The 22260-nt window shown below is 36.4% G+C and overlaps 1 protein-coding gene across 3 annotated transcripts in view; it reads right to left on the minus strand.

The window, feature by feature from the left end:
- Ahi1 (Abelson helper integration site 1) overlaps positions 1 to 22260 on the minus strand; it is a 138583-nt gene that overhangs the window by 94011 nt on the left and 22312 nt on the right. For all 3 annotated transcript variants that reach the window (XM_027401916.2, XM_027401917.2, XM_027401915.2), the window contains exons 5-12: positions 22029 to 22221; positions 21293 to 21388; positions 15559 to 15744; positions 13885 to 14037; positions 12584 to 12716; positions 9453 to 9576; positions 4329 to 4558; positions 2798 to 2904 (exon numbers count right to left, since the gene is read on the minus strand). In XM_027401916.2, the coding sequence (XP_027257717.1) occupies positions 2798 to 2904; positions 4329 to 4558; positions 9453 to 9576; positions 12584 to 12716; positions 13885 to 14037; positions 15559 to 15744; positions 21293 to 21388; positions 22029 to 22221 (1222 nt within the window). The remainder of the gene's footprint in view (positions 1 to 2797; positions 2905 to 4328; positions 4559 to 9452; positions 9577 to 12583; positions 12717 to 13884; positions 14038 to 15558; positions 15745 to 21292; positions 21389 to 22028; positions 22222 to 22260) is intronic.

Raw genomic sequence — 22260 nt, forward strand, 5'->3', positions numbered from 1 at the left:
GTTGGGGGAAGGTCAATACCAAAACAAAGGTCACAAAAGTATAAGTAAGTGGGACTCCTTTAAACTAAAAGGCAGGTGTACTGTGGAATAAGCAACAGCACAATGAACTACAGTGCACACACTTGGAAAATAATTTGTAAATTATCTACCTGATAAGAGATTAATCCTTTAACACATAAACTCAGTGCCAGGAAAACAAATGACTTGGATGAAAAAAAAATGGGCACAAGAATTGTACAGATATATCTCCACAAAGAACATAAAAATGGCTAAAAATACATAACCAGATGTTCAATATCATTAAACATTAAGGAAATCATCCATCCATCCTCCACCCCTATCCATTCATTTTCTCTCCTCTCTAGTATTATTCATCCCTACAAAACAAAAAGATTTTATTTGCCACAGCAAGGATGAGCCTGGAAGAAATGATAAATAAATGTGAAAAAAAATGCAAATACTGCAGTCTCAATCATATGTGGAATCAAAAAAAACCACTGAAATATATAAGAAACTGAGTTATGGAGAAACAGCAGGAAGCTTTAAGTCAGGACACAGTGTACGGTGAACAACTCTGGTTATTAAGTATGCAATACGAAGTCTACACCCAATGAAATTGTAGTGAATCATACAGAATGTGTAGATTTTAACTTCTCTTTTCATAAAATAACTGAAAGGCCAAGGTAACAGGATGGTTACTTTGATTCACTATAGTAACAATTTTACTATGTGTACTCTCATAACTACTATAACCTTTAATGTACAGAATAGAATTTTAAAAAATGATTACCAAAGATCTTTCTTGGTATTGCCACAGGAAGAAAAAAAAGCTGCAAATGCAAAATATCTTAGGTGTCAGCGATGCTAGTACCAGGCTAAGCAGAGCAGTCTCTCCAAATAACTTGGTTAAAGTCCAAAGAGTTTAAGGAAAGTCCCTTAACCTGGGGCAGAATTCTGAATCAGCCTTCTTCTCACTTGAGCTTTGTGTTTTTCACCTAGAGGTTCTCCTCTTCAGCGAGGGGGCTACACCAACAGTGGCAGTCCGGCATACAGCTGCTGCCCTAAGATTAGCAGTTGAATCCCTGAGGCTGTCCAACTCTAAGAGCTATCAACTGTGTTTGTTTCTTTCCTGTTTGCTTTTTGTTTTTCGAGACAGGGTTTCTCTGTGGGCTGTCCTGAGACTTACTCTGTAGGCCAGACTGGCCCTGAACTCAGAGATCCACCTGCCTCTGCCTCCCGAGTACTAGGATTAAAGGCCTGTGCCACCACCGCACAGAACAGTAAAATACCAACACCACAGATGAGAAGTTGAGTGAGCTAAACTATAACAAATGTGAGATGGAAAACCAATGAAAGAGATTTGAGCAACTAGAAGAGATGTAAAAGGGCAAAAACCAAAAACAACGTGGGGGCCAGTGTCAGGGTAGGAATCTGAGAAACCAACGACAGATTGTAGTCATCTAGTGATTTCCAAGTCTTTCAAATTTTTCTGTAGCATATTCATGCTCAAACTAAAATGTCCTTGTTTTGGAGTCTGTGTAGGGCTAGCTAAGCATCTGCACATGGCCATTTCATCTTAGTGGGCAGATGAGTGTGTGTACCTCAGCAATCTCCATACTGCTGGCAGAACACAGCTAAGTATGAAATTAGTCTTCAGTTTGCCATGTGCATTCACTGCTAAAAATTTCCTACCTTTTTTAGTTCTGACCATTTCAAACAATGCTACCATGCAGATTGTCAAGGTAAACAGGCATTTGTTTAAGACACCCGTTTTAAGGTGTTTAAATACTATTTAACATTGCTTAAATACTTCAACACTGTTTAAAACACTGTATTAAGGCAAAAAACACAAGAACTTTAAAGCTAATAACTAATTCTACATTGTAGATTGAATGATTGAAATTGGTGTCTTTATAGACAACAATCCAGTAAGTGTTCATCTAATTAGAAAATTCTTTTCAAAGGTCACCTGTTAATCTGACAGACCAGATGAGAAAAACTAAAGACAGAATATTTATTCTCCATAGATCTGAGAGTCTTGATCTAAATGAAATTCACAGAACTTTTTTTCAAACATGTTATCTATTGTCAAAATTCATTTAAAAAAATGAAGAAAAATATGCAACAGGTAGAAACTACAACAACATAACCTAAGATGTAGCAAAATGTAAGCTCAAGTTTACTAATACATTTGTTTTTAATTAAAAAACTAATAAAATTGCTTATAGATCATAATACTCTTTCCCAAAAGAAATGTACTTCCTTATTTGTTTCTATCAGGAACACATTCCCTTATTTGTTTCAATCATTAGCAATTTCAAATGAAGCAATTATTGTGATTAAGTGATGACTCACTATAATTGCATTACTCTGAAACAAAGCGCTAATGCTGTTCTTCATGACAGTTCTAAGGGAAAACAGAATAACAGAAAATTAGCTGTCATTTGTATGCCTTATTTTAATGCCATGCTGCAGATTGGACCTTAAAAGACAACAAATGGGATGAGGCTGCAACTTAGTGGGAGAGTCATTACCTATAATGTCCCAGGTCCTGAACATAGAGTAAAGTGTGTCCCAAATGAAAAATCTTCACTGAGCTGATATCAATCAACTATCAGAAAGATGTGACAGTTAGTTAATGACTACTGACTTCAGCTACCAGGAAGATATGGCTATTGGCTTTTGGACTAAGAGAAGCTTAATTTTTTAAGGGACAGACAAGGATGTCCTCATGGCCTTCTAAAGTCCTGTGGCTGACTCGCCCTGATTTCCTTCAAGTTATGAAACGGTTCTGTACCTTATTTATCGTCCAGTGGCGCACTGAGTGCTGCACATCGTTCACTTTCACATAAGTGTCCCAAACAACAATCACCCCGATGCAGTCTCCTGAATACATGTGATGACCTAGTAACAACATCAATGTCACAGAGGTTAGAAAAATGGTGTGAAGTTGGGGGAAACAAAGCCCAGGCCAACAGTCAAAGCATTGACAAGAAAAGGCTTTTTAGCTTAAAAGTTAAAAAGTAAAATGCAGCTCACACTATAACACCAATTACCTTTAAGAAAAATTTTCACCTTTTTTTTTTTTTGGTTTTTCGAGACAGGGTTTCTCTGTGTAGCTTTGGAGCCTATCCTGGCACTCGCTCTGGAGACCAGGTGGGCCTCGAACTTACAGAGATCCACCTGCCTCTGCCTCCCGAGTGCTTGGAAGGAAAATTTTTCACTTTTAAAAAGCATTTTTGGTAACTTTTCCCTTTGTCATTCATCTGAATCCAAACACAAAAAGAAACAAGCAATGCAATCTACATGTATAGCACTCATATTCCAAATTATTTGAATTGCCCAACATGTATCTGTATTTATCATTATTAGCCTACGTAATCTTTTATAGTCCTAGAAAAATACCTGTTCTCATATATACTGTTAACATAATTCTAGTGACTATTAAATTTAAAATGATCAGAGAATTAATAAGATCATAACAACAAGTGTTAATATCAGTCCTTAAAAATTGAATGTGACTCAGAAAACATAGGTTCAACATCACAGTCATGCAGGAATACATTACACATCATTGCTAACAAACATGGCTATTTAGCACTGTGAATTTAATATTTTACAAATAGGTTATTCAACTGGTGAATACTGCTATGTAGTAGATGCTCTTTTTTAATTCTGAGCAAAACCAAAATGTCATAGTTTATTGGAATCTCTAAAGTTGAACTGAGTACACTGCGATAGTATTATTTTTCTCTGAATATTACTTTAGATAATTATAATCTCTGAAATGATACAAAAATGACAACTGAAGAGATAATGGATTTCTTTATTCTTTCTCATAAAATTCAATAAAACCTGTATGTTATATTTTTAAAATATCATTTATATTATTCAAATGCTGAGAACCTTTAATTATTTGCAAATTCCCTTCTTTATGTGTTGAAAAATCCTGTTGATATATTTAGCATGTATACTTACAACATTCTTTTGGGATTTCTCCTATCTCTTTTATTTGTACTGTATAACTTAAAAGGTTATAAAAGGCAATTACTAAAAATAATAATCACTAACACAAATGTATTTATGAAATTCAGTACATGAAGTGCTTTTAGAAGAAAGATAACTGAATATAAATATTAGGAACTTAATAAGTTTAAAGTTATAATCAAAATACCTTTAATGCTTACCCTGTTACTTGAAATTTAAGCATAACTATAAATATTCACAAACATTAACACAAGAATCTCTCAAGCATCAACTGTTAGTGAAAGGAAATAATCTCTCTTCTGAAGTAGCTCTCTTGACTTGGAGCATATTCTGTGACATACCTTCCTCATCAAAACAGATGGAGTTGACAAAGCTCTTGTGAGCATCAAGCTGGCGGACTAATATGGGGCCATCTTCTCGACTATCAATTTTCCATACCCTTATCATAGAATCATAGCATCCTGTAACCACCAGCTCTCGTGTAGCTGGATGGAACTTAGCCGTGTAGACAAAAGAAGGATGAGGTAAGACTCGGAATGTACTTGTACTGTTTATTTCATTCTTCCAAACCCTGGAAAAGGATAAAAAGTAACAGACTGACGGAAATTCAAAAATTTTTTTAACTGTCTTTAGAAGAATATAGCCAATAAAACTTAGGTAAGCAAATGCCAAACAATGATAAACTTACATAAATTAATATTTATAACAAAACATGATAATGACCACATATTGGATTATTTCACTTTTTTTTACAAAGTCGTTTGTCATGAAATATATTTTATCTCTAATTATAACCTATATCATAAATTTAAAATCTTATTTGCACTTGGAAATAATCTGTATTTAAAACCAGTTTTGACATTGGGTAAATATACACTGAATAGCCGATAAAACATTATTTAACACAATATGCATTAAGAAGTAGAGAAGCCAGGTGTTGGTGGCCCATGCCTTTAGACCCAGGAGACAGAAGCAGGCAGATTTCCGTGAGTTCAAGGCCAGCCTGGTCTACAAAATGAGTTCCAGGACAGGCCCCAAAGCTACACAGAGCAACCCTGTTTCAGAAAATCAAAAAACAAAATAAAACAAAAAGAAGCAGGGAATAGGGCTGAAGAGATGGCTCAGAGTACTGGCTGCTCTTGAGAAGACTCAGGTTAGGTTCCCAGAGCCCATATGGTGGCTCATAACATCTGTAATTCCAGTTCCAGGGGATCTAAGACACCCTCTTCTGACCTCTGCAGGAACCTGGCCTGCATGTGATATACACACACACACATAATAATTAAATAAATACATATATAAATACACAAATGATTTTAAAAGATAGGAAGAAACTTTTAATGACTTTTCCATTAGGTTGCATGTATTGCCTCTGAAAATGCTTCCTAGTGGAGGCCAAGATAATTAAAGAGCCCAGTAACTTTTAAATTTGTATTTCAAAGGCTAATTAATATACATATGGATCCTAAACACTTAAACATCATAACAAGTAATTTATTTTTAAATGTATATGTTGTGTGCCCATGTGACACATGTAGAGGCCACAGCTTGACAGTCGCTGTCTTCCTCAATCATTTCTGACCCAACTTTTTGAGACAGATGCTCACTGATTGGCTAGGCAGGCTGTCCAGAAAACTCCAGGGATCCTTCTGTCTTCTGTTATTACAGATGTGTGCTGCTGTACCTGGCTCTTGGGCATGGGTCTTGGGGATCTGAACTCAGGACCTTGTGCTTATATGCAAGCACTTTAACAACTGGTCCATGTCCTGCTCTATTTGATTAAAATAACTATGGTATTCTGACATAGAACAAGCTCTCATATATTAAGCACTACCTTTATGCTTGCCACTACAATTTGTTTTCCAAATGTGAGTGTGTAAGACAGATGAAACCTAGTAATGTATAAGTAGATCTATGTGGATTAGTTATTGGGTATTTTATATGATGGATTAAGTTATTGGAATCAAAAGAATATGTACGCACACACACACACACACACACACACACACACACACACACACACACATATATATATTTGAGACAGGATTTCTTCGTAGCTTTGGAGCCTGTCCTAGAGCTCGCTCAGTAAACCAGGCTGGCCTCAAACTCACAAGAGATCTGCCTGCCTCTGCCTCTGCCTCCCAAGTGCTGGAATTAAAGGCATGCACCACCACTGCCTGGTATTAGCATTGGGAATTTTTTTGGGGGGGGGTGTTTCATGACAGGGTTTCTCTGTGTAGCTTTGGAGCCTGTCTCGGAACTCACTATGTAGATCAGGATGAACTCAAACTTATGGAGATCCATCTGCCTCTGCCTCCTGATTGCTGGGATTAAAGGTGTGTGCCACCACCACCTGGCTTTGTATTGGGAATTCACAGTTGATTTTCAATTGCTACCTAAAACATGTACCAAATTACAAATAAAAAAAATATAGTCAGCTATTCAATAGGAACATTTTACATTTTCTCAGCAGCGGATTAAAATATATGCTAATTACTAAAAGGACAAACTAATAATAAGGGATGAAAACAATGTTCTCAAGTGAAAATAAAGCATATATGTCATTGCCATAACATTTTATTGAAAAAAGCAAATTTCAATGAACATATGCTACATGAGATAGAATTGACAGAAAAATAACAAAACTGCTAATTTGAAAGGAATATTATGATAGTTAAAAGGTAAAATCCTCATCTGATTGCTAATAAATCTTGGTGTTATTATTTGACATACTATATATAACAGAATGAAATGAAGACCTTCAAAATGACTCAATATTATATGTATATATGTATCATTATTATTATTATTATTATTATTATTATTATTATTATTATTATTATTTTGGTTTTTCAAAACGGGTTTCTCCGTGTAGCTTTGTAGTCCAGGATGGCCTCGAACTCACAAAGATCCACTTGTCTCTCCCTCTGCTCCTAAGTGCTGGCATTAAAGGCATTCACCACCACTGCCTGGCTCATATGTATGTATTTTAAATAAAGCTTTTTGTGGAAAAACTGAACTTGTTAGTTCATTTATTTATGTAAGGGTAGACTCCAATATCAAAAGAAATGTATTAATGGTTTGTAAGTCATTTATAAAGAACAAAGAGATACAAATTATTAAAGAGTAGATCAAAATGTAAAGATGGGAAAGAAAAAGCACATACCAAAAAAAAGTTAAAATAGTGTGTGAAATGGGATATGACTGGGGACATATGAGCCTTTTGTAGAGCTATTACATATGGGTTTGTCTTTCTGTTTGTATTAGATGCTGCTGACTTGAGAAACACCAGATTATTCTGGAAACAAGTAAAGGAGAAATTATGCTAAAGCCATATGGTGAGGAGCTAGCAGGTCAAAAATAGTTCTACCTGGGAAAAAAACCAATGAAAACATGTGAATGTGATTTCAGGAAAACAGCACACAAATCCGAGGCAGAAAATCCACAATCTGCCACTTGTGAGCATTATCAACCCCACTAGCTTCCTTTGGCCATCACTTATTCTTTACTAACATTCTCCTATCTCTTTCAAAGGCCTCTTTGTCATTTTAGTCCTAGCTAAAGTGCTTTTCCCTTCACTTAAGGCTTTCACAAAACTTTTTATTATCTACAGAGTTCAAATTCATGTCAATTTTAAAGCTACTTAGAGAAAAACAATGAGTGATGTTATATATGGATACTCATGGTGAAATCTTAGTTGATTTTAAATTTTTAAAATTACATTTCGTGTGTGTGTGTGTGTGTGTGTGTGTGTGTGTGTGTGTGTTGTGTACTATTTGTATGCCACTGCACACGTGTGAACATAAGGGAACAATCTATATGTGTTGGTTGTGTCCTCCCACTATGTGGGTCCACATTCTCAGGTTTTCCACCTAGTTGTCTTTACCAGTACTCTAGGTTGGATTTTAATTGATTAAGGAGTCCATGCTTACACTGCTTCACTAAGAGAGATGCACAGACATAAAGATGGGTCCACTTATGGACATTATGGAGACAATCCACACATCCATTGAAATTTTATCATAAATTGAAGTCAGCAAGTTAAAGATGAAAGATAATGAAACTGATGCACCTAGCATCTGGATCTGCCCCCACCCCGTGCATGAAAAAAAGGAACTGAAAGACTGAAAGATGACTCAGCAGGGATGAATGCTCAGGTGACTTACAACTTAAAACCCTTTGTCATGTCTCAGCAAACTTAGACCTTTTGTCTAATATTATCACCTACCTTCAGATAGAATGGGTGTGCTAAAAGAGTAAGCCAGTCAATATTTTTAGTATATTTAAGGGAGTCATAAGTTCCCCAGATTAATGGAGAGGGAATAACTGCCATTATTATCACTCTTTTCACTTAAATATAAACTAAGCAATAGTGACATATTGATCAACAGTCATTTTATATAGAAAGGGAAGGTGATTAAGGCCAGCAGTAGAAGGAGTCTAGGTACTAGAAATCGCATGGTTATTAAGCAAAAACAGGAGTCAGAGAAAGTGAGCGAGAATGAAGTCAGTGTGGGTCTCAAAATGATTGCAGGAACAGTTTCCCAGGCGGTAGAGAACCTGTCTACCCGATCTAAATTACATAGATAAAGAATCTTGAAAACCTTTTATTTTTAGATCATGAATATTCAAGGTTAAACAAGCAGCTAAAAGATATAGAGTTCAAAAATAGCTTTTAAAATATTTTATTGAGCCAGGTGTGATGGCCATGCCTGTAATCCTTGCCCATAGGAAGCTGAGGAAGAAGACTGCACATTTGAGGTCAGCCTGGGCTACAAATAAGACTGTGAAAACAATTTAAAGAGTAAGACAGTAAATAAATGTATTGTGATACACATTAAATTGGAAGAGGATAACTTAAGAGTGACTTAACAAAAATTCAAATGTTTAACATCCTATAAAGCTCTAAGTTCATAACCGAGTCATTTACTTGGTTTATACCTATCCACTGAACATCAATGGATTCAAGCCCCTACACCTAGCCTACAATGAAGATAGAATCCTCATTTAAAGTATAGGACAAATCTCAAACACTTCTTGCAGGATATTAATTAGCAGTTTACATATAATAATTTAAAAACAGCAAGGGCTCCGGGAGGTGGTGGTGCACGCATTTAATCCTAGCGCGTGGGAGGCAGAGGCAGGCAGATCTCTGTGAGTTTGAAACCAGCCTGATCTACAAGAGCTAGATCCAGGACAGTCTCCAAAGCCACAGAGAAACCCTGTCTTGAAAAAAAAAAACCAAAAAAACATAAACAACAACAACAAAAAAAAAAAACAGCAAGGGCCAGAAATGATATACATTACACAAATAAAAGATAATCAAATTTTACTGCTGTTTAATCAGTCAGGATGCATGATATACAGCTATGATGTTCAGAGGCATATCTGTCTCCTTATACTCTCTTACCTTTCCTTGATGGCACACAACATGCACAGTAAGTACTTTTTGAATGTATACTAACCTGGCAGTGCCATCAGATGATGAAGTAACCAGATATCGATCGTCTTTTGACCAGTCAAGATCATAAATGATATTGAGGTGGCCACACAATTCTCTCATGAAACGTCCAGAAGGAATTTCATATACTAATAAAAATATTTAGAAATTAAATGTCTAGGAGATCTTGAATTCCACAAATACATAAATACACAACTTATAATAATTTAGAAAAAGTTAAGCACTACCTATAAAATAAAGCCAAAAATATTTGTAATATTCACACGATTTCAAAATATATTCAAGAACTGTTTTCAGTTGATCCCAAGAGTTTACATACAATTTTATAAATGCTAAACTTTGACAACTGCTTTACTTCCAAGAGTTTACAATAAATTTTATATAAGTTAAATTTGGACAATATTGTTTAATATACTATCAATAACTCATAATGCCAGAGCCCCCAAAGAATTTTTGATAATCAATTTATTAGTAAAAAGTAAATAACATTTACATTGCAATTCACTTTAAATACTTTACAACTTAGGGTTTCATGAATAAGGTATTATTTTCCTCTAAAGTCAATTAAATTCCAAAATTCTTTGAATGTAATGATATGTAAACTATTGCATTGTCAGAAAGAAATTCTAATATTTAATGACACAGAGCATAATGGAATAGCAGCAAATGAGTTGAACAGACAAAGAAAGGTATTATAAGGGTTGACACTCAAGAAAGTCTAAACTGAGTGCTTAATACAGAACAGTGTCCAAGCCTCTACTCCCACCTAGTGGTGAATCAACCATCCTTCGGAATTCTAAGCAGTTCAGAACCAAAAGAGCACATCAGAACTCTGGGAAATCTATTCCCCTGTAAAAGGAAAGAGAAAACTAGCAAGACTTCTCAAAAGGTGTTACAGAACTCTGGGAATTAACTCTGCAAGGCTTGGGAGAGCTAGAGGAACACTTGTGTGAGAAAACGGCTGAATCTCAGTAAGAACATTGAGCTTTGGGTTGTTACAACTATCTAATTCCTCTTTCCTAAACACTAAAGAAACCTTAAAAAACAATGAAAATCAAAAGCCACTCAATGATGAGAAGAGGTCTGAAGCACCCTAAAAACTCCAGTTTCAAAGACTTCTTCTTACTTGATGACCTATTTAACAGGCTCTGTGTAGGATTTACGTAAACATCTGATTCATGTGTGCATGTGGAAATAATCAGTGGCACGCACCATTTAACATCGTGGTTTCTTAAGAAGTTGATACCAGCTCGGGAGAAGCAGCAGCTCACTAAAGAACACAAATTCTAAAAACAAGCAGAACCTGGAGTGGGGTGGCTACGGGGAACTACCGACAGCTTCAAAATATTGCTGAGAGTCTAAGTTCCCAGACATGCATAACCAAGAAAAACCTGGGAGGCTTTATCTTTATGATCTTTATGTGGGTTACCTGAAGAGGTCAGCACAAACAGGAAGGTAAGGCTCAGGGACTTTTAAATTGTGTGCTGAAGCACTGAGAGAATATCCCAGAATAGTGGTCCCAGGAAAGGGCGGGATCAGATCCATGTAAAATATTAATAAAAACTAGCTGACAAAAAACAATCCTTTGTACAATCTACAAAGGATTGAAAGATAGCACAGAATAAATTCTTTACAGAATTCATCTAGGAGATTCACTGCACAACCAGAAGCAATAACAAATCTTAGGTGGCCGATGGAAGGATAAAGGGAACTGCTACTCTGCACTACATTACTACCAATACCAGTTTTCAACATAAAGTTGTTACGTGGAAAAAGGCAAACAAACAGGAAAGTATAGCTACACACAGGAAGGAAAAGCAGTTAGCAGAAACTGGCCATATGGAAACTGAGGAAGCCCAGTTCTGATCTTTCTTACCAAGACTTTAAACCTATCTTTAAATCATTATTAGTATGGTCAAAGACCTCAAGAGAACCTAAAGAATTAAAGATAATAATGACTCCTTATCAAAAAAAAAAGAAAGCATCAGTAAATAAATAGAAATGCCAAGGATAAACCCAAAAGAAGCTTTGGAGTTAAAAAGCATAAGAAATAAAGAATTCAAGAGAATGGCTCAACAACAAAGCTGAATGGGCAGAGGAATCAGTACACTTGATGGTAGGTCGTCTGAGGCTATGCAATTTAAGGAACAGAAAAAGAATGAAGAGAAATGAACAAGTGTCAGAGATTGAATGGACAATGCTAAGTAAGTCTACAAAGACAGGTGTGATGGCAATCCTAGAAGAATGGGAAAGGGAGAAAACTGAACATCTTGAGAAAAAGTAAATGTACTTCTAAAATTTATGAAAGACATTAATCTGCACATTGATTTCTGGGTGATTTCTCAGTCAGATGTACCACAATCAAAGAGTGCAAAGCCAGAGACAATGATTCTTATTATATTTTTTGAGATTTAAATAATAAATAGATCTAAATCTGTAATTGTTTAAGCACAGAATAACACAACATAGAAAAATCTAAAGCACACAGACCATTATACAAATGAGAAATATGACTATTAATATGTTGGAACATGTATCTCATGAATCCCATGAACAGTGTGAAGCTAGGTTAAGTCCAATGTGGCCTAGTGATCAGGGCAGATGCCCATGAAGCTGGCTTCTTGCAGTCAAGGAGAGTTAATGTCATTGCTGAGATTAAACAGATTACTAAATCCAGAATTGTATAATCCCGTTTTAAGATCTCCAAAAGCCACAAAAAAGATCTCCTGGCCTTTCTGCTGCCTTCTCTATCATAACAGCTTTCTTTGAGGTACTTCAGGGTCACATATCAGAATTCTAGCATATGATAAATTGCTGCAGTTTTGTAGTTCAGATCATCACAAATATCAACTAAAATCACAAAGGACTAAAAGTTTCCTATTTATTATTCCTTCTTGTACTACATATGTATATTTAAAATAGATGTTTACGAAAGTCCACCTGTTTGTTAAAAAATAGCATCTTTCATTCAACCAGTCTTATTCTGAATAGATATTATATAGTAACTGTCCCTTTATTTGAAGAAATATGCTTGATTTACTAGGGTTTTCTTAAATTAAGATTTCAGTTAATCTAAAAAAGCCAATATTGACCATACTGAATATAATCAAGTTAAACAGGTGGCATTATTCTTACGTATAATGGGATATCCATCTCTGCTGGCACAGGCTGTTGCTAATATCCTTCCATTGTGGGAGAAATCAAGACAAAAACAGCCTCGTTCTCCAGCATTCAGAGAGAAGAGGTGCTTGTTTGGGATACGGCAAGCCTAAAAAGAATATATTAAAACTACATAAATTAGAAAATATTGAAATAAAATGACCTGATGATTTCCATTGCCATAATTTCCCCCTATAACTATACTATAACACATAGGAAAAGAAACACATGTACACAGAATGATGAAAATCTATAGAAAATTATTTTTTTAGTACACAGTTTTTCCATAAAACTAATCATGTCTAATTAGCATTTAATTAATCTAAAACACAAAGAAAAATTTCAATATCTAGTGCTCCAACACTGTCATTGCTACACTGCTTTCATATAGCCACAAAAGAATGCTTTTCACCTCCATATGCCATGACAGCAGTCACTTTTCCTAAGGTCAGGAACATTTGATAACTACAAATGCCATGTATGTCCTAGTTTAAACACAGGATTTATGAATGGTCATTCTTAGTCTTCCTCTCCTAAAATAACCATTCATTGTTGCTGTCTCCAAGACAGAGAGCCATTCTCTGACTGGTCTGCAGTTTTGCTTTCTGAGGTTTCACTTATTCAAGGTCACTATGGTCTGAAAATATTATGTGGGAAATTCCAGAAACAAACAATTTGTAAGTTTTAAACTGTGTCCCATTCTAAATAGCGTTGGGATTCTGCAGCTCCACATCCTGCCGTAGATATGAGTTCTCTCTTTGCTTGTTTTATCAGTGTTGCATATTTCACTGGCCCATTAGTTCTTAGCAGTTGGCTAGCTGTCAGACTTGACTATCATGATACTGCTGTGCTTGAGTTCAAGTGATCCTGATTTTCATTAATGGTGGCACCAAGCATGAAAAGCAGTGGTGCCAGCCAATTCAATACACCAAGATACAAAATGCTTCCTTTTCTTTTACATGGAAATATGAGAAGGCCTGAATTACTCAAGAGGACAAAGTAAGTACACACTGAGTCCTTACAGTATTTCATGAACGTTGTACCTCACTACAAATGTCTTCAGCTATATTCACAATAGCCCTGTGAACAGTTATCATCAGCTGACAGTAAATAGTAACTAAATATAGCTAACCAAGATTATTCAGACGGTCAAGCCAATCTTAATGGATGAAGGAAGTTTGAGCCAAGTAAACTTCCGCTTCCTTAAACTGCTCTTCTCAAGTATTTTGTCGCAGCAATAGGAACATTAACAAATGTAAGCATCTTAAACATCTCACCTGACCAGGCAGGCGTTTCCACTTTACCACTTCCTTTGAATCTTCTAATCCAGGTTCTGTGTCTACTGAACTTGTCTCACGGTGGCGTTCACAATACACTGGTGTACCTTTTTCCTCCTGAAGAGCCATCATAGAGCGGTAAGACGGCTTTATCTAAATATGTATGGGAAATGAGAAAACATGTTAACTGTGTACACAAATACACAAGCTATGGTGCACTTGTGGAGGTCAAGTTGTAGGAATTGGTTCACTCCTTACCCCATGGGGAATCATGTGGAAGTCATGAAGATTGTCAACATGTTTTTTATTCTTAACATACATTGTTTTTAGTGGACTGAGACAGAGACCAGTGTGGTGGCACACGCCTTTAATCCCAGCACTTGAGAAGCAGAGGCAGATGGATCTCTGTGTGTTTGAGGCCACCGTGGTCTACAAAGTAAGTTCCAAGATAGCCAGAGCTACATCGTGAAAACCTGTCTTGAATAAAAACAAACTAACAAACAAAACTCCATAAAATTAAAATATTGAGTCAAATGGTATGGAAACCTTTTTGAAACACAGCCAGAATTTTTGTCATCTGTCTATTACTCTAAATGAAATAAAAGTTATTTGAACTATTCTCCTTTAATGACAAACCTTTAAAAGTTTGGATTAAAAAAAACAGTAGATTCCAATGGTAAAAATGGCTTTACTTAATTATTCTTATTATATTATTTGTTTTAGTTTTTGAGATAGGGTCTCATGTATCTCAGGCTGCCTCAAACTTGCTATGTATTTGAAGCGAGCTTTTCAGTCTATATTCCACTTCCTATGTGCTGGGATTACAGGCTTGTATTGCACCCAGATGCATGAAACACTTTTTATAGCCCTGTCCCCTTGTGTCTGCTTCTTCATAAATACCTAGCTAATGATAAAACATGATACTGGCTGGCTCAAAAACAATCACAAAACTCAATATAATAAAAATGTGAAATTTAAAAAATCTACTCATTGATAGATTTTATTTAACTCCATTTAGACCAATGCAAATCAACTCTGTGCTCAGAGCATATATAACAAGCTATAGAATGTACAACTCACCTGAAAGATTAATATAAATAAAAACAATAGCAAAAGCTTTTCAATTCTAGGATCATTTAGAATTAGATCATTAATAATGTTCATCTGTAGACATTAGCAGTAGAAATGTTATTTGAATGTCTCTAATCTAAAATATATAAATCAAGACCTGCAAAGTAGAGCCCATGTATGATTTGGCTCACTAATAAGATAAAGATGTAGTAGAACGCATGAAGGTGTTGGTCGTCATCTCAGTGTCCCTACGGCTACTTTTATACTACACGGTTGAATAGTTGTGACACCTGTTTGCAAGGCCTAAAGCATTTTATTTCTTGCCCCTTAAAAGAAAATGTTTCCCAGTACCAATTTTTCATCCATTTATTTTAATTTTGGCATACAAAATTATGCCAAAACAGTGACGTCTACTCCTTAAAACTTACAAGTTCATCTAATCTTCAACTGTTATAGACTTAATGCAGTCTTTGCAGGTATCTTTCTGTTACAGAAATATGTTAAAATAATTCTGAGAGCTTAGGTTTTAAATATGGAAAACACATTAGGCTATCCTTGGGTTTAATAATAAAGGAGATACATTTATATATACTAGTAACTTACACAGTCTGGAACTTTCAGTCCCCGTACGGTTACGTACAATGTTGATGGATAACGATTTCTTGGACACTTGGACCACCATTCAAAAACCTCAACAACATTTAATTGGGATCGAGGCTTAGTAGGTGGGTAGTAGAGCTGCAGACGAAGTTTTGAATTGATGTTTGCATTTCCATTGGCTCCCAGAAGCTTAAAATAAGAATTTGTGTAAAATGTTACCTTTTCTGAAAACACACACATCCAATCACAGAGTCAGAGTTTAGTTTGAAATGACTAAAACAGGTTGAGATTCTTTAGGTTTATAAAGAAAAAGACAGGTCAACCTAACAGGAGGCACTTTCAGATCATTCTGACAAACGACTTTGAAGACATTTTCTAATAGCTCTCCTCAGTTGTACAACTACTACAGACTAAAATATTTACATCACTGTAGCATATGTCTCTTTATAGAAAAAAGTGATCAACAAACATTTGTTTGATATAATTATGACAAAGAGTAAAGTGCATATTACTGAACACAAACATTTTCTGCTTATAGTTAGTATTTTTTTCTCTAGCAGATGAAACCTACTGAGGTCTCACATGTGCCCCACTACTAAGATATGTCCCTATCCCTCCTTCTCCTTTCCATTTTGAAAGTAAACTACCCATGCTGGTCTTCAAATCTGTGACTCAAGTAAGTCTTGAGTTTGTGAACCTCCTGTCTCAGCCTCCCTAGTATCAGACTACAGGACTACATAAATACTTTTAATGAATAAAATGGTACACCCCAAATCATTTTAATTTATCATTTAATTCAAAGCATTCACTTTATTTTTCAGTATTTTAGTCTACCTTCTTTGAAAGGTCTATTTAAAAAGCCAATTAAACAAAACAAGATAAGCAGATAAACCAAGAGTGTTATGAAGAAAACCAAAATCTCAGCTGTTCAAATTAAGCTTTGTTTTACTACACAATGACTAAATAAGAAATGTCCTTGAAAGCACTGTGTCCGTTGTGAATTTGTGAACTGGAGTAGAAACTTCGTGTTTCTGTGGCAGTTCATAGAGTTTGCAGGTGACTAGAACTGGAAGTATGGGCACTGAGTGTAGGACACTCAGTAACTGCTATTAGCTAATGCAACTTGGAAAGAAAGGAAAAAGAGCCAAGAAAGACTCAGTGTAGAGCTGTTCCAAGGACCTATGATGATGGGAATGTACTACATTTGTGCTATCACCTGAGACTCTGAAGTCCCTAAGTGTGACTGGTACAACTATGGAAGGGATCTGAGATTATTTCAATTAATCTGAGATAAGCCTGCTCTATGAATTTATGGTTATAAACTCTTGAGCCTGAGCAGACTATCTAAAGAAAACTAAGGGGCAGGAGGAGAGGTAAGAGATTTGGCAGGATATTCTAAGCTGAAATGTCCAGTAAGTATTTGTAGTCACAAATATGAAGAGCAAGAAACAAAAGGGAGGTTAAGAAAAGTGAATTAAAGAAGAAACTGTGAGTTGGAATTACATTAAAGAGGTACGGTACAATACTGAAGAAACAGGATAAACAAACACACAGGGCTGTTGCCAAGAAAGCAGAGGCAGCAGGGATTTCAAGAGACTAATGTATTAAGTGCACATACGTATGACAAAATAACAAATGAAGAATTGTAGGAAGCCGTTTTCCTGCATTATAATGGTGCCTAAAGACACCAAGATGTAAATTACTTCACAGGCGCTGGGTAATCTCCATTCCTTTGATCTCTGTCTATCCCGTGGCTCATTTTGGCCTGAGGAGCTAAAGCCATTCATAGGGTAACACGTCCCAGGCGGCTGGTCAGCCTTTATAAGGGATGGTTTTCTTAGTTTAGTGTCTCTGCTCTGGGAAGCTTATGCTCTCCTCTCAAGATGCATTAAAGCTTGTCTGCAGAAGGATCCGAGTGTCCCGTGTATGATTTCTTGCTGGCGAGAAATACAGAGCACGCGCGGGACATATGGTGCCGAAACCCGGGAACATATGAACATCTCCAGCACCACGGAGACCCCTTGGCTACAAGGCGGATTCAGAACTGCAGGATGGTAAATTCGGAGAGGTATGTTTTTTTTCTGGACTTTGGCTTGGGAATGTTGCTATTGTGGGAGGTTAATATAGAGGCTTCTATGCTTTTACTAGGAGCTATTTTGACTTTTCTCACTGTTGTAACAATCTTAAAGAAGTCCAGAATTACATATCAGAAACCGAATGTGATGAGAGATGGGGCGCGCCTAACAATAAAATATAAGAAAAAAGGACCTCCCGGGATGTCTAGTGACAAGGGAGTAAATAATTTGTTAAGAAAAACAACAATAAATAAGAAAAAAGGACCTCCTGGAATGTCTACTGACAAGGGAGTGAAAGGAACAGCTCAGCTGGATGAGGGAGAGACAGAGAAGGAGGGAGAGAGAATAGGGAATGGCCGGTCACACCCCGGTAAATTTAGGAGAGATGAGGACTCAAAACCTAGCCTCTGCCCTGCAACGAAACTGGAAGCCTTGGAGCTAAGCAGCTCAGACTCTGAGATTTTAGACTCTAGCAAGGAAGCAGAGCTAGAGAAAGAAGCAACACCATACCACCCCGATAGATATCGGCTGCCAAAAATGCCAGTGGGTGTGCTTCCATCAGCACCCCCACTATTTGGTACCGACTCCTTTTTACCATCAGAGGAGCGGAGAAAATTGCAGATGACTTTCCCAGTCTTTGATAGGGGAAAAGGCCATGCCTGCTATTCAACACTTCTTAAAGGCCTGGAATGCCTGGGGCTTTAAAGCCTCATAAACATTGACGCTCGGGCCAAGCGTCTCACCTCAAAACTAAAAGGCCAAAAGGAAATGGTAAAATGGAAAGATATCTTAACTGATCTTTGGAGAAGCCCGGATCCTATTCTCATAAGATCCAGGGGAGCGATATTGTGTTTTCTCACAGGATGAAGAAAATCCCCTATGGATCCCAGAAAGACTCAACCTGAAGAGCCCCTTCAGACCTTCAAAAGTCGAAACTCCACCCTCTCCCCCGGGAGTTGAGAGCCGCTATTGTTATCCAGATTAACTCCTGCCCTTGGCGGAGAGATTGTCACTGCTTAAGGGGTGGGGGTGTTATTGTTTGATGCAGCCGTTTGCGGATTGCTGTTATTTTTGGCTGGTCTGTGAGAAAAGGGGTGGGGGTGTAATTGTTTGATGCAGCCGCTTGCGGATTGCTGTTACTTTTGACTGGCATGTAAGCTCCAGGGCTCAAACCAAGAGACCGCCCAAGCGCTTATATTTTGGCTAAGCAATAGGCCGCCGGCCAGACAGCTCTTGCACACCCGGAGCCTAGGCTCATTGCACAGGGTAGAGTGTCTGGTTTGTGCAGCCCCAAAGAGGGATGCTGAGCAAAGGCATCGCACAGAGTTGCCTATTATGCAGGCTTCTCTGGGAGGTACGTTGACCTGCATAAGGGTTACCTGCCCTGAGAATCCCTTTCCCAGAAAAACGGCAGAGGACAGGTCGAGAGTACTTCGGGTCAAGCTAACAGCCTGATGGTGACTCCCGTACACAGTCTTAATGTTTGATTTTGGGAAGGTACAACCTCTGCCTCTATCCCTCAACATATGGGTGACCTATTTGCTTGTAATAATATAAAGCCTTTTCATTAATTAATAAAAAAAGGGGGATATGTAGGAAGCCGTTTTCCTGCATTATAATGGTGCCTAAAGACACCAAGATGTAAATTACTTCACAGGCGCTGGGTAATCTCCATTCCTTTGATCTCTGCCTATCCCGTGGCTCATTTTGGCCTGAGGAGCTAAAGCCATTCATAGGGTAACACGTCCCAGGCGGCTGGTCAGCCTTTATAAGGGATGGTTTTCTTAGTTTAGTGTCTCTGCTCTGGGAAGCTTATGCTCTCCTCTCAAGATGCATTAAAGCTTGTCTGCAGAAGGATCCGAGTGTCCCGTGTATGATTTCTTGCTGGCGAGAAATACAGAGCACGCGCGGGACAAAGAATGTTAATAGTTGTCAAACAGAAAACATTAGTGTTGGGTAGGAGAAGTTTTAATGGAAGAGGCAAAATCCAGATTGTGACATGTTCAAGAAATATCAACAAGGAAGCACACATGGCAAATTGCAGCACATTTCCCTACAGCTTTAGGAAAGAATGATAAGGCTGTGGACAATTCCTTAGGCATTAATGCAGTTCTCAATGGGGAAAGAACAGTTTCAAACTGAGTAATAACATCCAGTCTTTAAGGATTTGTTCTCCACACTCTGCAGAGGCCTTTGATTATCTCCCAAAGCACTTTAGTGACTTCAACGAGTTCCCCAGCTCCAAAATCATACTTCAAAAAGTGGCTTTAATATTCTCCAGCCAATATAGTTTATACTAGCATGCTGCTTAGCCAAGTAAACAAATAACACTAAGAACTCTATAATGAGCATGTCATTATAATTATGAATTGTATAATGTAGGGCTCTAACACACAGGCTTCATTACTATATGGCTCAAAACAGTCATTAAATACATTCTAGAAGAATTAAAAGTACCTGAGATCAAAGGTATAACTGAAAATTACATACAGTTAATGGGTCATTACAAAAGCTCAATGTTCCTACATCCAACAGTGTAAATAGTGAGACATTTACATTCTAACTTGTTTCATGTCATTTTCTTAAAGTTTAAGCTTATCCCAATCGCTTTCCATTCATTTTAGTAAATCCTTCAGTAGATATTTATGCCTTTTGTGTGGCTGTATATGCTGAGAGAAGGTGATCATGAGAAAATCTGAAGGGAATTATATAATAAATTTAACACAACTATATACAGCATAAATAAAATAAAACCCAAAATTCTCAAAGAATTAGTCCAACAGAAATTACTGATAACTTTGTAAAGCTTACACTACAATCAAGGAAAAGACATACAGTATTACAAATGGGAAATATAGAATCTAACACTCTTTATAGGGCCAGGGATAGACTCAAGAATTCATTTCTTCTAACAATGGTTCAATATGGATGAATTAAGATCCAAATGATCTTTAAAAGTAAAATACTGTGTCATCTATTGTGTTCTAATTGTAATTTATAGATCAAACAGCAGATCTGTACAAAACTTAACACAGAATAAATATGAGCAGTTTCTAATAAACTGCTTTTTGCTTAAAATATTATTATACTTTACAATTCTCTTTACAATTTAATAATGGCTTAGACTCTCCCATCTAGCCAATGATCATGTTTTGGGGTCAAGTAATTCAGGGTTGCTGACTGAACAATGACTGAACAATGAATGAAAGCACTTAATAAATATCACGTAAATTGAACAGAAGACGGCAGGAACGTATGTGTCTCTGAGTACAATATCCTCAGGGTCAAAAAATATAAAAGGTACACATTGGGTAATCAATAAGTCTTTCAAACTTTTTTTTTGAGACAAGATTTCTCTGGCTCTCTGGATATCTCTGGCTCTCTATTTTATGTGCATTGGTGTTTGACCTGCATGTATGTCTATGTGAGGATGTCGGATTCCCTAGAACTGGAGTTACAGACAGTTGTAAAGTGACATGTGGTAATTGAACCCTGGTCTGCTCTTAACCACTGAGTCATCTCTTCAGCCCTATTTCAGACTCTTAATGAGCCTTACTAAGATGAGTTAACAACTACTTGAGACCAAAATGACTTGGTGAAAACCAGCCAATCAAATTTGGAAGAAACCATTTTAAATGTATTAAAAAAAGGTGAAAACATACCTTAAGAAACGCCCAGGCAATTTTCCGAAAGCCACATTCTTGGTTTTGAACTTCAGAGTTATTCTTAATTTCATCCATGCTTAAGAAGTCAAGAATCTGTAAATATATTTTAAAAATTATTTCACAGAATATTAGACTTTAAATTTAATGCTCTCTATTGACACATTATTATCTAGATATTTAAAAGTCTATCTTAAAAGGAATAAAAAATATTTATCTCATTTACTTTCAAGAAAAATTATCCAAGTACTGGGGTTACTTTTATTAGGATTCATTTCAAATCATTAACTACCTCAGATAATAATAACTGTATCAGTTAACAGTCTTGATTCCTACATATTGTATAAAATATTTAAAGGTCACATTTTTAACCCATAGATATACATGGTTGTGTCTTTTAAAAAAGTTATCTCAAAGTATTTTAGACACAAGCATAGCATAAAATTCTCAAGCTTTGATCATTTTCTAGGTATCAGAGGAGGTAGTTTTTTTAATTTAATAATTGAATATTTTAAATCCTTATTTAGATAGACTACTGAAGTTAGGAAATTCCCCTTTGGATATGCCATCTTTATTCCTAAAAGGGCTGCTCCCTAGCAGCCACAGAGCACACTGCAACAATAAATTCCAGGTACTAAATTCTTACATTATCACATTTTAAAACTATTAAAGCCAATATCCTACACTTGTATGATAAATGTTTCCTAAAATTTAATTTTCTTTCTTTAATTCATACCTCAAAGAACAGGATGACTTTTGGACACTCATCAAACTCTCGAAGCAAATAGGGAAAATTTTCATTAAATATAATTTGTTCTTCCCACTCTGGAAGTCTTGATTTTAACTTTTTAAAGTCATATGGTTGGGTCATAATAGGAAGAATATAGTCCACATTGTCTCTTTCATAATAAGAAGAAACAGGACGTTCACTGTTCAAAGATAAAATTTCTATTACTACAATTCAGTAC

The sequence above is a fragment of the Cricetulus griseus genome, chromosome 2, assembly GCF_003668045.3.
Source record: "Cricetulus griseus strain 17A/GY chromosome 2, alternate assembly CriGri-PICRH-1.0, whole genome shotgun sequence".
NCBI classification, from domain to species: domain Eukaryota; kingdom Metazoa; phylum Chordata; class Mammalia; order Rodentia; family Cricetidae; genus Cricetulus; species Cricetulus griseus.